The following is a 17,893-nucleotide window of genomic DNA, read 5'->3' on the forward strand; positions in this document are numbered from 1 at the left end:
TGCTGAATACCTTCACACATCCTCTAGGTAGTACTTCTGCTGATGCTGTGACACTACCTTTAAAGACAGAAAATTCAAGTAACACCCGCATATCACTCTCACATACACTGTTCCAATCATGTCGAATGAAATTCCATTTCGAACATTTGTATTCCATTTGAAATCAACTCATAATGCTTTATGATTTTAGACACCTGCCATGGACTTAAATTCTACTTGGAAAGACAACTGTGAATTTATTGAAAATAATTAGGAATTTCTTAAATGAGGACAGAACTCTTCAGGACTGTGCATTAACACACAGGCTGAATAATGTCATTGAAACATAACACGTGTGGCGGACTCACACACTGACATGACAGCACAATTACAAGGGATTTTTGCCATATTGATTTTGCATTAAAACACATGGAATGGCAAAAGTGCTACAGGATGCGCCATGTGACCTAGACAATCCAATGAGTGAGCGGCATTCACGTGATTGGCCTTGAGCGTTTGATGTGGCTTTGCCCTTACCGTGCCCTTATTGTCCCCGGTGGTGGCACGATAGCCGTGTGGGTCGATGTGTGAGCGGGTTTTAGAAGCAGGTAGCCACAGCGACGTTCCATTTGTTACAGAGACTTTCACCTGATTTTTTTTTTACCAAAAAAGATTTTACCATCTTTTTTGGTAAAAGATTTTGTAAATCTTACCATCTTCTTCTGTAGTGATGAAGATGGTAAGATTTACAAAACAGAAGCCACTGCAGTACTGACAACTTCACTTAAGAGAATGAAGACTCCTCTAATCAGTTGCTACCTGTTATGTAACTAGCGCCATGCATTAGGGAGCATCACCACCAAAGACTTCATAGTAAATCTGGCCCCACCAGATTTTAATAATCCCCTCTACAGGATCACATTAAATTTTGACACTCAGGTTACAGTTCTAGTTCTCACCAGATGCTGCATGGTTATTTATTTATCGATTTACAGTAAGTATAAAGAGGTCAGATACAAGCAGAAGAATGACCTTCCCTCGATGAGAGCAATATTTGTGTTTCCACAGCAACGGTGTAATTGGTTCACCAGATAGACATAATGAGAATTAGAAACTGTCATTTGGAAATTGACTCACTTAATTGCTACTGACAAAATGATTTTAGTTCAACTCATAAATGAAGTGGCACAAAATGCACGGCGAGGAAGGGGATTTAGTTTTTAAATCATTTGGCTGCCATTTAAACATAATATATTCATAATTGTGTTCATCTGCAGGCTGGACATTTTTTTATGATCCACATTGCCCCAGTTTTGAAGGCGCTTAGACTTATCTGCTATTTACATGCAGTGAATCGGCAGGATAATGACAAAAATCCAAGGATGAGCTCAAACTCAGATGAGCTGCTTCTATACATGGCGATGTGGCAAATGCACACGAGCAAAAGCAACCATATATGCTATAAACATGACTATGTTAATATGAATGTAAATTTAAAAACAATACAAAAGACAGAATGATGGCAACACATAATGTGCTTTTACTGAATATAATTGCATGCATTGGTTATTTTTACTGCTTGTTATATTTGCCTCATTAATAGTTCTTCATAGTTCATATTCCCTAATTTATTGTACATTTAGTGGCATTCTGAAAAATGATGTATCCTAGTCTTGGTGATTGAACTACATAAATATCTTTTGTTTGGATTTGGATTAACTCATGAGCATTTTAGCATTGTTGCAAGGGTTAACGGATCAAAAAAACATCACAAAAGTACATATGACCTATTCTTGTATTTTAAAAAAATCAACTGTGCTGGGTATATTAAATGTGAAATTGATTACTACTGTATTATGACTGTATTAAAAGGTCTGTTGTAAAACATGAACTGAATGAATTACCGTAATTTCCAGGCTATAAGCAGCACCTGAGTGTAAGATGCACCAGCTAAAATTAGGTGGGAATCCTGTTTTGGTCATATATAAATCGCACCGGACTATAAGACGCAGGTATTTTAAATGAAATGTCTTAATTTCTATTACCTGTATTACAAAAACAAATCCACTTACAATATCATAAAAATGCATAGCTAAACCGTACTAAACACTAAGCTGCAGACTTCAAAACTTGTGCAAAAAAAGCAGCTTATAGTCTGGAAATTACAGCAATTCACTCAGCAGACTGATTGAATAAAGCTTAAACATTACATCACAGTAGATGTCATCTTTAAATTCAAATGATGTCACATTTTGAGTTAGGGCAGGCTTAATATGAATAAAAGCACTAACAGAATGAAAACTTTTAAGTGTTTTCTTATTCAAGCAAGCGCTCTTTCCTGAGTCGATGAGTTCTAATGAGAATTCGAACGTGGGCGTCTTTGACCTTGCAAATGTGAACCCTGAAATAAAAAGTCTCTCAATGGAATTTTACTAACAGAAATTATTAAAAATCAAAATGTTCTCAATGCATAGAACAGTTAGCCTCACATTCTTGATGTCAGAATGTTTGAATCTTGGTTTCATCCATTCTTTATAGGATTGATATGTTTTCCCTCTGCTTGCCTTTGTGTAGTTTTGCGGTTCTTTCTTTTTTTTTCTTTTTAACTGGGACTACCTTCCACAATCTACACCTATCTGTACAGTAAGTGTGCCATGCAGTGGGCTGACAACCAGTGCTGGGTGTACCCCAGCTCTCCTCAGCGAGCTTTTGAAAACTCATGGATATAAACATGTATAGTCTAAAAACTACTAGAAGGATTTTCTGATGGAAATGTATCAGATCTAGCGATAACTAGCAAATGTTTCTTCCTAAAACGATGTTACAAATCAGTAATCAGTGGTTCTTAATGTTTTAAAAACAGAGATTACGATTGGTCGTAAAACGACTTGTACTACTAGTACAGATACTCCAAGTAAATAGTCACAGGCTTTAATATTTATTTACTTATTTACTTATTTGTTTGTTTGTTGGGCCTAAAGGCACGTCTATAATATGATTTGTACCAAACTGAGATACCCAAATCAATGTAGGTCAATAAATACGACCAAGCCCTTTGTTCACCTCAGTGTTGAGCCCCTGGGCCACTGTGTGTTTGTCAGCAGTCACAGCAATTGATGCGTAAAGGGACAGACAAGCATGTTTAAGCAAGAAAACCAAAAATCCAGGACACAAACCCACACACATGCACATCTGTGATTCAGAGACCCCACAGACTATGAGTGAGTTATGGAAGGTGGTGAGCAGCTGCAGCAATACATAGCCAACTGAAGGAGATGAGCCCATGCAGCTCTAAATCCTTTTCTCCTCCAGTCACCCTTAAGCAGCCAAGATTGATTCCATTTTCATTTTGGGCTCTCGCATCCCTTTCACTCCCTCCTCTTGGACTTGCTCAGATGCTGCAGTAGAATAAAATGCCCGATGTCCATCTGTTAATGTGTTAGGATGCCTACGCTACCTCCTGTGGGAAAAAAACTCATCCACATTCAGCAAATATTGCTAAAAGATTGCATTTGCAGGGGTCCCTCTGTATACGTTCCGACTTTCGTCATTATGGAGCACGAGACGGTGTGCTCAGTTACAATTCAACGTACATGTTTTAATGTGTTTAAATTGCTGGTCTGCAAATATTTACTATAATATCTTTATATTATACTGACTTTGCATCAGCGTAGGTTAGTGATAGGTGATGACTCATTCCAAATTTTGACAAATTATTATTTTGCAACGTAGGAATAGAACTGCATGGTATAATGAGTACCGTACTCCCCGTACCGTATTGCAAAATATCCTGAGAATTTACTGCTGAACTATGGAACATATGGAGACAAAAATAGCTGTTCTCGTGAAAACGCAGATAGACAGGTAAAAATGTTGTGATCTGCTCATCTATCTTAAGAAAATTGGTCCAAATGCAAAAATAAGGAAACACACATTATATGTTGATGCATAGCAGCATAACGTTTCCCCAGCACTCACAAAACCAGCTCAGTGGCCTAGTGGTAGAGTGTCCGCCCTGAGACTGGAAGGTTGTGGGTTCAAACCCCGGCCGAGTCATACCAAAGACTATAAAAATGGGACCCATTGCCTCCCTGCTTGGCACTCAGCATTAAGGGTTGGAATTGGGGGGTTAGATCACCAAATGATTCCCGAGCGCGGCACCGCTGCTGCTCACTGCTCCCCTCTCCCCCAGGGGATGGATTAAGATCACACGGGGATGGGTTAAATGCAGAGGACAAATTTCACCACACCCAGATGTGTGTGTGACGATCATTGGGACTTTAACTTTAACTTTAACTTTAAAATATAGTGTGAATGACTAGAACAAAAAAACTAAAAAATACATTTGAAGGAAAACTTCAAAACATCCCTCTGAAAAGGGCACAGAGCTGAAAGGGTAATGGAGTCAGTCCTTATGGGCAAAACATTTCTAAGGCAAATCACATGAAAAGCAAAAGGATGATGGAGACAAAAGAAAAAAACTCATCAATTTAACATGTTATTGCAAAAGTGAGTGATGAATTATGCTGCTGGCGGTGATGAGGATGATGTGGAGCCAGTTACCAAGCAAGTGTCCGTCTTTAGGTAAATCAAACGCATTCCACTGTGGTGCAGCCCCAGCATCATTAAAAGGCACAGTGTGTACTCTCCTCATCTGGTGTCCCTCTCAAAGTTAGTTAGTTACCTTCTTTGATTCTTTTATAATATTGTTTCAAAACATTCATCCTCCATTTGCTTTGAACATTTATTTCAACCTGCGGACACAAATGTGATTTTCTGACCTTGAAAAATCCTTGAGGGTGTAGAGACTATTTTTAAAACAATTTCTTTCAGTTCATATGAAAATGATTGGCATTATTATACATTTAGATGATCATCTTAGCCTTTACAATAATTGCATGTTAACATGTGATCTGACTGATGGAAAGTGAAAATTCACACACGCTGGTGAATTTAAATTGTTGGTATCATTAATTCAGCGATTTCCATTTGCTGGGATAAATGTTATAAGGCTGTGTTTTTGTTTACCTATTTCAGCTTACATAATGATCATTATGTATTAGCCGGTTTACTTATAGCTACGTACGTATGTACGTACATACAAACTTACATACATACATACATACATACAAAAAACATTCTGGAGGTCTAACCTGACTTAGCACTTTGGGAGGAAGCAAGACTACCAACTTTACTTGGAAACTCTCAAACCAAAAAGTTTTTTTTTGTGGCAACTGTGTGAACATATATATACTGCCCGGAATGCATGTAATACTTCTATATAAGCACCCCTATAACCTTTATCGTGCATCTTGAGTGCATGTTCCCGATATTAGATCAATGATATTGAGATTTCACCACTTCCTATATGTAATGCAGGTCATGTGATAACAAGCATAGCAACACAAACACCTTTGCTGTATAACACAATAGGTGAACGAGAGTATACACTCTGTATGCATAACTTAATGTCAGTTGAACACCCGCACACTTCCGCATGCGGGGCGACAAACTGTGGATTCATGCATTGCATGACACTAAATTGACTCTACACTGTGTGCATATGCACACATGATTAAGTCTCTGAACAAGGAGAGATCATCCTGGTGCTTCTCATTTGAGACTGCAGGAATATAATTAACCTTCCTCAAACACATTAATGAGGAAACATGCAACCTCAAAACAGCCCCTACAGATAAGAAGGAAAACAAAGTGTGGCTAATGAGGATCACAAAATCAGTTCATCCTAGAAAACTCTGATCTGTATTAATTGTAAGTGAGCCCTGCTTTGCATGCTGTAATTTATCTACAAATGAGGGGAATAGTTTTAATTCGATTACCTCTTCCTTTCTTTCGCTTTTAATCCTTTATTAGAAGTTCACAGACACACAACTCTGGTACGGATTTACAGACTTTGTTCTTGTGGCCATATTCTCATTTTATTTTTACTTTTTGCGGGAGTGCACCATGGCAACAAAAAGATGGGAAAATCTGATATCTTTAGCTCATAATCTTCCAAACCTCTGGAATGTATCAGATTCCTGCCAATGTGACAGCAGCTTCGACATCCAGATAAAATATACCCATTGTACTGTGACGTAATCAAAATACACTAAAATAGAAATGTTTTTTTAAAAATAAATAATCTAAGCTATAGCAAATGCACAGACCACTATAAATATGGTCATACGAGAGGTGTGGCAATGATTATGCAATGAGAATAAATGCTGAGGGAGCTGAGGTCTTAAGGTCATTTATATTAATGTCAGGCCAACTAAACTCAGTGTAATTTTTTTTTAATGAATTTATATGCTTCTGTGTTGTCATTTAAACATAGCCATAGCAACTGTGTACCACTTGAAATGTATTTGCAAAAAGTTGGATATAGATCTTGAATTACAGTGCAAATCTAGAGAGATATTTTGGTATGTAAGGCCCACACAAAGACTGAGGAGTGTTTTCATCTGACCCTTCTCGCGCAGCAACCTCAAGCTGCTTCCGAAGTTTCTGCCTGGCAACAGAGGAAAAAATAACAGTGCTGGCCGTTGATCAGTTCAGCTTAACTGCAGGCAAGAGTGGAGATACTTCATTAACAGCACATTTTCCTTGGGAGACTGACAAAACAATGAGATTGATGGTTGATGAGAAAACACACCTCATTCTTTTTTGTCCTTGTCAAGGGTGATAGCTCGGGGTGACAACATTCTATAGATTCTGTCTTTTGTATAATCAGCCCACATTGAGGTAGGCTTCCCCACGCCCTCTCATCAGTCCGAGGAAAATTGTTACGAACCCCAGCAGTGCATAATCACGGCGGCACAGAGCAGAAAAATCTGCAGCTGTACAGACAGAAGTGAAATGAGTAACGGCTCCTGTAAGGCTGGGAGCATTGCAAGGTGCTTATGCAGTGCTTCAGCAACCTCCCATGGGATCACATGATGGTCGGCCTTGGACTCATTCCACACAGCCATCATGTTAGATGTAAGACACTGACTGGCTCAAATATTCGGATATCGGAACCCAACATTACATGAACAAGGGAATATTTGTTTTATTTCAGTATGTTAATGATTATTATCCACTCCCCACTATTAATTTTGCTGCTAGGAAATAAGCAGCAAATAAGAAACCAGTGCTATTAGTGATTACCAAATTTAAATAAAAATAATTATGTCACACCCTTGTTGAGTAAGCTGAAATAAATACAGCTTTATTCCACAAACACACCTCAACATTGTGTTATTCTGTCAAGCTACGGTCATTCATTCGCTCATTTATTGACGTGTCCATCCAGTGATGCATTTTCAACTCAATTTTGAACACACACTTATGTGGCCTTTGCAGGCTACTTGGTGCACGGCGGCCGGCATTCAGTTGGTGAATGCTGCTCTAAAGAACCTTGATAGTCTTGATATTTTATTGCCTCCCACACAGATGCAAGACATCCTGTGCCAGATTCAACAAAGCAGACGCACAACCTACAGAAAACAGCCTCTGCCTTGTGCCACTTTTTTGTTGGTATGTTTCATTTTTGCATCAGTGAGCACAGACCTGATGTGCTAACCCTACTCAACAATTAAGTTTTTTTTTTCTTTTCTCTATTTTGACCCTAGGTAAGCTTTACCTTTCCTAAATAGGACTGGTCTGTCTTGAGCCGCTGCTCACACCCACCATGTACTTCTGAGCCGAGCACAGCTTTCACTGCCATGGTGACGACCATTACGGGGGCTACTTGTTGTGCCCCAAGTCTAAAAACAATACCCAAGACATGAGCTGTATTTTCACTTGGATGGATGGATATTGCTTTTTAATTGTAAATAAACCGTTTTTTTAAATAAACTTTTGAAATAGGTCTGGACAAAAATGATGGTACTCCTGAGAAAAGAATGAAAAGAATTTGACCATAGGGACAAGTTTAACCTTGTGTCCTCTAATTAGCATCAAAGGTGTATCCAAATTCCTAATCGTTCAGTATTCTTATTTCTATTCCATTCCTATTTGTGTTGGATCCAGAGGAAGCGAAGGGGAGCAGTACCTCAGGGGATTAGAAAATTATAGACAAGCACGTTAAAGGTAAAGGCTGAAAAACTTTCTCCTACACAATTTAGGGTCCACGGCACACAATCTCCCTGGCTGTGGCTGCCGAAGGAAAAATTGAAGAGATGAACAATATAATGGGACCAAAAAGAACCCATAACAACCTCCAAAGAAATTAAAACTGCACGAGGGAACAGTTTTCGTTGATTATGGTAGCGCCATACGGACATAAGCGATGAACATCTGTGGAAGGAGCTGAAACATACTCTTTGGAGAACGCACCCTTCAAACCTAATGCAACTGGAGCAATTAGCTCATGAAGAATGGGACAAAATAACCGCTGGGAAAAAAACACATTTGAAAAATAAAAGTGACTGCTTCAAAACTTTGAGCAACAAAATATTAAAGAAAGGATGCCATCATTTTAGTCCAGGACTGTTTAGTGAATTTGTTTTTCCAAATTTTTATTTATTACTGAGATTCAAGTTACTATTTTATAACCACTGTGGGCTTTTCTTTCATTAACAGAGGTTGTGTATATTGTTATGTCAAATGACTCTACTCTACTATGTATGTTATAAAGAGATTATTTTGTCAGTGATGGTGACAGACATGATATATTCATATGTAATCTGTTAATATACAGAACTAGAGCACATTTGTCAGACTCATAAATGGCTCACTGAAGTAGGTGTACTTCATGTTTCTTAATAAATCAATTTGTTCTTTTCATTCTGGCAAAAGCTTTGTATTGCAATTGCAGCTTTTCTTAACTTTTAACAGCAACCCTAAACCTCTGTAGAGCTATTAGTAAATAGCTTTATAGCATTCATTTGACCACAGTTGTAAAAAGTACTTCAATATTAGTTTGCCACGATTTCTCCGTGACTTCTCAATTCAAATTCAATATGTTACCAAAATATACAATGACAACCAAATTGTGTTTCTCTGATAATGATTTCACAGTAACAACAGCCTTCTGAGAGAAACTTTATACAACTAACTAAAATATGTTTGACACCTCCTTGGGGTGTTTGCATTTGTCATCATTTGAGTCCTGGGCCAAATGAACTCGGTCCCACTCGGCTTTCCACTATTCCCTTTCATACAGTTGCCATTTTGCCTCGAGGGCAGAAATCCCACCCCCTTTCACAGCAAAAGGTCGATTTCTTTATGATTGGCTAAGATACAGGGCATACATAACAAAATAATTAGACAACTTAATACGTAGTACTCATAATTGTAATAAAAATGTCTGGACACAGGATGGATTGGACTTGGCCAAGAAAGTGTGTCCTCAAACTGGGACTGCAGCAAAGTCAATTAGGGCCTACTTGCCAAGCTTTTGAGGAATAGCCAAATTAATAAATTTGAAGTTTCGACATGCCTCCAATGCCTTTCAATCAGATATGTTCTTTAAGTCCACTAGACAGCACAGCAGACAGTTGAGTGGCTCATAACACTTTTAAAAAATATACTGGCCATGTCCATAAAGTGGACCAAATATCCAAATAAATGACAAAAAAAAGTGTCAAACCGAAAATGCAAAAGAAAAAGGGAAGGAATATATCATTTTATTATCCTCAACCTCCAAGATAATTAATTTTAGCAGAAGAAATTGATTTCCTTAAAATACAACTTGCAATGAATTGGCAGAAAGGCCGAAATGATAGTAGAGTTACATATCAAACTAATCAAACAAAAGAAATGGAAAAATTAAAATAATGGAAAATTAAACCAGTCTGAATAAAGCTGAAATGCACAAAAATTACCATTAATAACTTGGTGGGGACTAATAATATTTTGTGATCTGTTTTGTGCAATAATAGTATGTAAATTCATGCAAGCTCAGAAACGGTGTTGTGGGTTAAATTACCGTAGTTTCCGCACTATAAGGCGCACCGGATTATAAGGCGCACCTTCAATGAATGGCCCATTTTAAAACTTTGTCCATATATAAATCTATATATTTGGACACGCCGGCTGTAGTGGCTCAATATTGGTCCATATATAAAGCGCACTGGATTATAAGGCGCACTGTCGGAAAATTTGAGATTTTTAGGTGCGCCTTATAGTGCGGAAAACACGGTACTTAAAGATTTTTGTAGCAACTCGTCATCTTTAAGCATTAAATGTGAATGCAGAGTGGTAACGTCAACTCAAACAACTCGACTAACAGTTCAACCCGTGCATATTGTGAACTTCAGACACTGCTCAGAGCTGCAGTGGCTCTGCAATCACATCAATACGCTCAACCTTAGTCGGGACCTGAATAAACTGCTCTGCTTCTTCCTTGCTTCCTAATGCAGTGACATTCTTTTTTTTTCTGACTCCACAAGAGTCAGTTGCTCAGAGCAGACTTCACACTTTTGATCAGATGAAAGGAAAGACGCTTAAAGCTGCCCTCAGAGAGGCGCCAGACCAACTAGTGTGGCTCTACCACTGTAATTATTTTTTTCAATCCCTCGGGCATCATATCAAACGCTTTAGTGTCTGGGATCCGAACCTTTTCATACAATGAACCTGTTGTATCGGGTCTGACTTGTCCTTCTGCCTTATTGAGGATAATCTGTGCTAAAACAAATACAGTGGAACCACGACAAGTGTAATGCCCCTGAATCAGTACAATTTGGAGTTCAACCTAGCTCATGTTATTAGAGACCTGTGCACGTCGCTTTGGAATTTTTCTGTATTTTCTGATGTCACCACAGAAGTTTATCAGTTATGGCTAAGAGGAAATATATGATGAGGACCGTAGAGTGATGTGAATTTACATTATACATTGCAGTCACGTAGTGCTGAGAGCCTACAATAAGTTAATGAGTTAGTAAATTAACAGCATAAATTCAAGGATGCAATAGTACTTACTACATGCATCTCTGTACTGGCTCCTCAGCCCAATAATGATAAATCACCAACAATAATACAAGAAGAGGAAGGAAATGCACATCAGAAAATAGTTAGTGGCCAGAATCCATCAAAGAAGATAAGTGAAGCAGAAGAGGAAAATTTGCTTCCTAATGTCTTTATTTGGCTCTTTTTGATGTCTTTTGGGTGGCTTGGCTGGTTTGGCAGGATTTACTGCATAGAGCCACGGGGGGGGAAAAAAATGGCTTGTTCTTCTCTTTAATCTTCATTTTAAAAGCATTGTAAAACTAAAGGTATTTGTTTGGACCAATACAACAATAAAAGCGAAAACACCTCATCAGAGTTTCATTTAAAAGCTGATTGAGACATTTTCATAAAGCTTTTTTGATACAGACCAAAAACACTTTGGTCATAAATAGGTTGGCATTGTCCTGCCAAAAATGGTGCTTTAAAGCATTTTGCGTTTTTCTGTGTCAGTTAATTAATTGATATACTTATAGCGGCTTGGTGGTCTATTTTTTTTCCGCGGCTGCATTTTCTGTTGAATATTGTTATGCATACATTTTAAGGTGTGTATTCATGCAAATTGCGTGATTAAAGAAGTGTGTAAAAAGAGTGGTGGTCACAATTGATCTGGCTACAGTTAGAACTATAAAGTAGCTATCATCTCTCACATAGTATATAGAACCTCTGATCGGCAAGTAGTGTTTCTGATATGCTGGCCGGTCTTGAGGCTATACATTCTTCTCAGTCGGACACACAGACGAGCAACCCGTCAGCGAATGAAGTGTGAATAATCAATGACAGACGGGACTAACAAATGAATGCCGCTCACAGACACTCTGTTTGGCGAGTCTGTCCAACAGATACAATACTAGCATTCGTTCCGACTCACAATGTAAGCTGCATCAGACCTCACAAATGATTCAACACACAACTTTGATGAGGTAGAATCTCTCATGATCACAAAGGGGCAGACGACACCATGGAAATGAATCACAGGAACTGCAATCAACCTGCTTTTTCTGCTTGTGATGGAATGAGAACGTGCAAGTGTGTATTGGAATGATGAATCTCACTGTGAATCATGTTCTAAAGTAGTATTAACATCAATTTTAATACAAGCAAAAAGGCTAAAAAGGTTTATTGACATTTGAGACAGAGTGTGAGTAGAGACAGAAAAAAAAACATTCTTGGCTATTGCGACTGATAATTTGGAAAGAATCCCATGAATGAACAAAACAGGATTCATAATTGTGATGCAGTGAGTCAGTTCAAAATGTGTACGTGGATAGATTTAAAATAATAATAATAATAATAATAAAGCTTTGATTAAAACCCAGCAAAGTTCCTCCACTCTATACTCAAATGTATGTTCCAGCACCAGACAGTTACTGTTGAATGTATTCTTACTCATACTGACTGACACATAGAAAGACGGAGTGAGACCACTCCTGACAGCAGATTTGTTCCCATGGTAACTCAGACTAAAAGTTCCCAGCTATTGATGGCTCACAAAGATCTCTGAAAATCTCATGAAAGAAAACATAGCACATGTGGAGTGCACGAGCCAGCCAGACACAAATACTACACTCATACACTTAAATCAAACAAATATAAAAAGATCTCTGAAAAGCCCATGAAAGAAAACATGGTACATGGGCAGTGCATGAGCTAGCCAGACACAAATACACTCATACACTTAAATCCATACACCCCACAGCAAAAGGAGATTGAGGGGACCAGAAAGAACACAATGCCAAGTTTACTTCCAAACAAGACCTCTAAGTGTTGACTATTCTCTGACAAGAAAGAAAAATGGGTAGCCACATTGCTTCCAGCAGTGCGATATAAAAGAGAATATGTTAAGAGCAAGTGGGCGGTTTTCTCAAATTTAACTGGAATGGCTTGCCAAGTGTGACTTTCCAAGTTATTTGCCAAGCTCCTGAGTTTTCTGTATTCATTTAGGAATCTATTCTTAACATAATCATCGTTGGTTCTGCTCCTTATAAGGAGGAGGTGAGTGGGCATCCAATATGTCACAGGAGATGGTTTTCATCACTTGGAATAAATGTTAAAAGAAATAAAATTCAACAACCTCATTGCCTGGGTGTTTTTTTTTTTTTTTTTTAAACTGAAGCCTTGTAGGCAAAAATCACATACAAAATGTTGATGTTTCAATTGCAAGCTATATGTGACTAACCCTAACCCAAATGTATATTTATCTAAAACTAAAAAATAATCTATGATATGAATCACAAATTATACGACCCAGGGACATCCTGTTGCATATGAAACACAACCAAAATTGACCATTGAAAGGGTCACCTTAAAATGACAATTTAATGTAAAAGTGGCATGTAATAAGATTAACATTTTGTGTCATCACCATGGTCATCCAAGATGAGAACAGATTATGAAGGTCTGGATATATCTCACGAAATGTTTATCTTTCATTGGAATTACACTAAAGGAGGTGGGAACAAGTATTTTTCAACCTGTGTATCCACATTTATTTTCAAAATGAATTATGTTTAGTGATGTCGTGAGATTTTTTTGGAATGTAAAATATTTGCCTTGTCTCAATAAAAACACTTCATGATGAATTGTTGTTGTTGTTTTTTCTACAGGGGTGAAGAACTGCAGTGCTTCATAGTGAGAAGTACTATTTCAAATAAATTGACCCATATAGCACAAGCCCTTCTCAGCATGATGCAGTACAGCTCTACACCACTGCAAATGAACCATCCATCAATTTCCTACAGCATTTGTCCTGATTTGCAGGTGAGGTGGAGCCCATCCCAGTTGACTTTGGGTGAGAGGCGGGGCACACATTAATGGTTGCCATCCAGTTCCAATTGATTTACATATAACGATTTACATTGATGGACAATTTCAGGTCTTCAATAACCTTACATGCATATTTTGAGAATATGGGAACAAGCAATGGCCACAGCCTCAAACACAACAGCTGTGAGGCAGACATGTGAACTACATACAACAGGGCTGGCGCAAATTCAAACTATAATCAATAATAATCTATTAATGCCATGGGTGTAAGACAATGACAATCAAAATCAAGCATTATATATTTTTTCATGCGAATTGTGAAAATGAACCTTTAATATAAAAAACATGTCAGCGCTGACAAAAAACACTGTTAAAATTTTGATTATGCAAAATACAGTGTCCTCCCTACTGACCTTATATTTTGAATCTGTAGTCTTTCTTTCTGTCTTCTGAGAACACATTTTTTAAAAAGCAAGTCATTATAAACTTCAGTCTGCGTCTTATTTGATTTTTGCATAATGTAACACTGTGGTCCTCTGCAAGAGCTGAAGTCAGACATGCAGGTCTTTGCTGCTGTGGTACGCCTCGAGAAATTATAAATCACGCGTCCACAATAAAACGTTCCCTATGGAAATGCTAGACAACCAAAAAAGTAGAAGCTCGATGTTCCGTTAATAAATAATTTGGAATCATAATAATTGGTTTGATTATTATCATTAATGCTAAAGACTTGGGAGGAGATGGAAGAGGAATAGCGCAGTCAGTGATGTTCTGCTTGTGCGCCTATTGTGCGCTCACATCGTGCGTTTGGGGACGCTTGGAACAAGTGGTGTTCAATCGCACATGCTTTAAATAGAACTCAGACAGGGTGGAGGTTGTTTACATAAGCCATGCAGAAATACAGTGATATACAACTGTATAAAAAAAATAATAATAATAAAGAGAGCGAACACTAGATCCATTTCTGATTTTGCTCTTTAGGTTATGTTTAAGTAAAAATATTATTTTATATATACTACTAACATCAAAACTCGCAAATCCTAAATATATATATTGCCACTCGAGCATTTATGCGCAGAAAAGAATTAATTGTGCAAATATCAAAAAAGGTCTTGTGGGTTTGGTTTCTTATAATAAAGTGTCTATGATAACCAATAACTGTTTCAAACACATCATCATTCACCTTGCAGCGCTATACTTATATCCAAGAGCCAAAACAGGCTCCTAGTCCTCAAAAGAGCTTCAATAATTTGAAAGAAGACTTAAAGAACAGGAGCTGTCGATAATCGCGGCCACGCCAATATATTGATATATATTTATCTTATTAGCGATTAAGGGCGTAAATAAAGGACGTGTAAGCATAAAGCATCAACGTCTCACCATCAGCAGCCAACGAGCACTGGATTGTCAGCATCAGCACCGCACTGACTGCCACAAAGCACCGGGCCAGCATCCCGCCCAGCGCCCGCGTCCTCTTCTCCTGCCTCGGGGTCCACGCATCCAGGTTCCCCGCCACGAGACACAATTGCTCTTTTGGATTTCTTTTCCGCCCGACCGCGGGGCCACCGCCGCCGCTTCTGGGAAGGAGCGCATGTTTGGGAGCCATCGGTCAACCAATTAATGCTGGATGGAGAACAGCTAACAGCGGCATCCGATCAAGCTCCTCCGGCGACGCACAAGCAGGGCTCTGCTCTCCATGGACCCTCTGCCGGGAGTTTGCTTTGGCTCGCTACCGGGAAACAAAGCCTGATCTATTTCTTCCTTCACCCGTCACACTGTCTCTGTGTGTGAAGTCTGATATGCCTGCTGTGACCGCAAAGATGCTCGCCAACGCGTCAAGTTGGACCCATAAATAGTAGTTGATCCTGCCTTCAAAATAAAACCAATCTCTCACTCGGGAAACGGAAACGCTTTATTTGTATGGCCTACAATATTGATTCTCAACGGGGACTAAAAAAATAAAATAAAATACAGGGGGTGACAATACAGTCACCCGAGTTTTTGAGGTTAAGAACATGTTAGCACAAGTAGTTATGTTTAAAAATGTGCTAGTTGCAAATTCACATATTTGTGTTTACCTTTGAGGAACGTATGTTCAGATTTTCGCTGAAAAAAAATAAAAATTTAAGGTTTTTGTGCTCAGTCTGTAACCTCAAAAATGCCACAAGATGGCAACAAAGCCCTGGCTAATAAAAATATTTTTAAAAAGTAGAAATGGGTGTCGAGGAGTCATGTTGAAATGATACAGCTTGACTGGGTGTATTCACAACTGCACTGTTGGCTCTACTTTTATTAAACGGACTATTGCTTTTATATTTTTAATGGTCTGTTATTATTCTCTCTTTTAAAGTCCTGTTTGCACTGTAGCACTTTGAGACTCGGTGTCAAATGTAAAGTGCATTATAAATAAACTATATTATTATTATCTACTCCACTCCCCATTATTCATTTTGCTGCTAGGAAATAATCAGAAATCAGTGCCATTATGTGCCAAATACAAAAAAATAATTATGTCACACCCTTGTTGAAAAAGATGAGAAAATAGGTTTCTTCCAAAAACATTGTGTTATTCTGTCAGTGTAACGCTATGGTCATTAATCTGCTCATTTATTGATGTGTTCATCCAGTGATGCATTTTCAACTCAATTTTGAACGCATTTGGTGCGCACGGGCATTCCACTGATGACCCCTACTCTAAAGTACCTTGATAGTCTTGATATTTTATTGCATTCTGCACAGATGCAAGACTTCTGCCATCTCACTTTTTTGTTGGCATGTTTCATTTTTGAATCACTGAGCACAAACCTGATGCGGCAACCCGAATCAACAATTACAGCAGCAATTAGTTTTTTTTTTCTATTTTGACCTTGGCTACGCTTTACCTTTCCTAAATAGGGCTGGTCTGTCTTGAGCCGCTGCTCACACACACCATGTACTTCTAAACAGAGTACAGCTTTCACTGCCATGGTGACTATCATTACGGGGTCTACTTGTTGTGCCCCAAGTTTAAAAAAACAAAACTCAAGACACGAGGTGTATTTTTACTTGAGAAATCAAACCTAGTAAATAAGTAAAGTACGTAGAGAAAGTGAAAGAGAGAAAGGAAAAAAGACTGACGGAGAGGGAAAGCGATAAAGTGAGCTGAAGGCAACATTTGTAATCAGACGTAACAAAGAACTTGAAACCAAAGATGTGCTTTTTTTTTTATTTCAAAGTGAACTTTGACATCATTTCATAATTTGACACTCACCAATAAGTCACCAAGAAGGAACCCGCTTTTTGTGACTAAGTACATAATAAGGCCTGGTCACACTAAAACTTAAAACTAGAGGGGGGGGGGGGGGAGAATCGCACACATGAAACACGTGACAGCCAAACAAATTTTACTTTCCCAGTCCTCATAATGTTGTATATTGCACAGTGCAGTTGCTACATGTCAAACTAGTATAGAATTTAGGAACAGAAATTAAAATCACAAAAAATGTACAATTTTCAACGGCAATGGTTTCAATTGACCAATTTTGTCAGCAAGCTGGACTAAATTCAACTATATCAATCAAATAGAGAACTGTGATACTGATTATATTTAAAAGAGTCTGAGGACTTAACTGGACATTTATGCAGCTCGATTCCCCCAAAATAATAAACCCATTAAAAATATTCACACATCTATATTGAATTGGAACTAGTAATTTAGACAAGTGCCAGCACAAAAGAAGAAAAATATCATGGGATTAATTTATTATTTAAGACTGTTACCCTAATTTGAAAAAAACAACAACCTTGATCTGTTCAATAGATATTTAGGGCTGCTTGGCTCCATTTGCCTGCAGGAACTGTTTGACCCTCTGGTGATTGAGGATTAGTCAAGGCTAAATAATCCAGCCAAAGAGGGGAGAGATTATGGGACATCACCGAGGTGGTACACGTTATCATCTCATGTGATGGCATTGATTTGACAGGGGATGCTTTGAGAATAATTCTCAATTTTTGTCTTTGTGAAGCCCTTTGAGACTGCTTGTGATTTAGGGCTATACAAATAAACTTGATTTGACAGAAACAACGGAAAACCGAGACAAAATAAGCGTCAGCAAAGAAGGAACATACACACGAGGACAAAATTGTTAGTACCTTTCTGTTAATTTAATAAGAACAATTCACTTTGTTATAAATAAAACACTTATGGTAAATTAACCAATGAAAAATAATGAATTGTGGC

General features: G+C 38.1%; 1 protein-coding gene across 3 annotated transcripts in view; it reads right to left on the reverse strand.

The window, feature by feature from the left end:
* The window catches only part of kiaa1549la (KIAA1549-like a), a 62,826-nt gene extending 47,318 nt beyond the window's left edge, over positions 1–15,508 (reverse strand). For all 3 annotated transcript variants that reach the window (XM_037254547.1, XM_037254545.1, XM_037254544.1), the window contains exon 1: positions 15,055–15,508. In XM_037254547.1, coding sequence (XP_037110442.1) covers positions 15,055–15,280 — 226 coding nt within the window. In that variant the 5' untranslated portion in view covers positions 15,281–15,508. The remainder of the gene's footprint in view (positions 1–15,054) is intronic.
* Between the last annotated feature and the right edge of the window lie 2,385 nt (positions 15,509–17,893).

Source organism: Syngnathus acus, chromosome 6 (assembly GCF_901709675.1).
Source record: "Syngnathus acus chromosome 6, fSynAcu1.2, whole genome shotgun sequence".
Classification (NCBI taxonomy): Eukaryota; Metazoa; Chordata; class Actinopteri; order Syngnathiformes; family Syngnathidae; genus Syngnathus; species Syngnathus acus.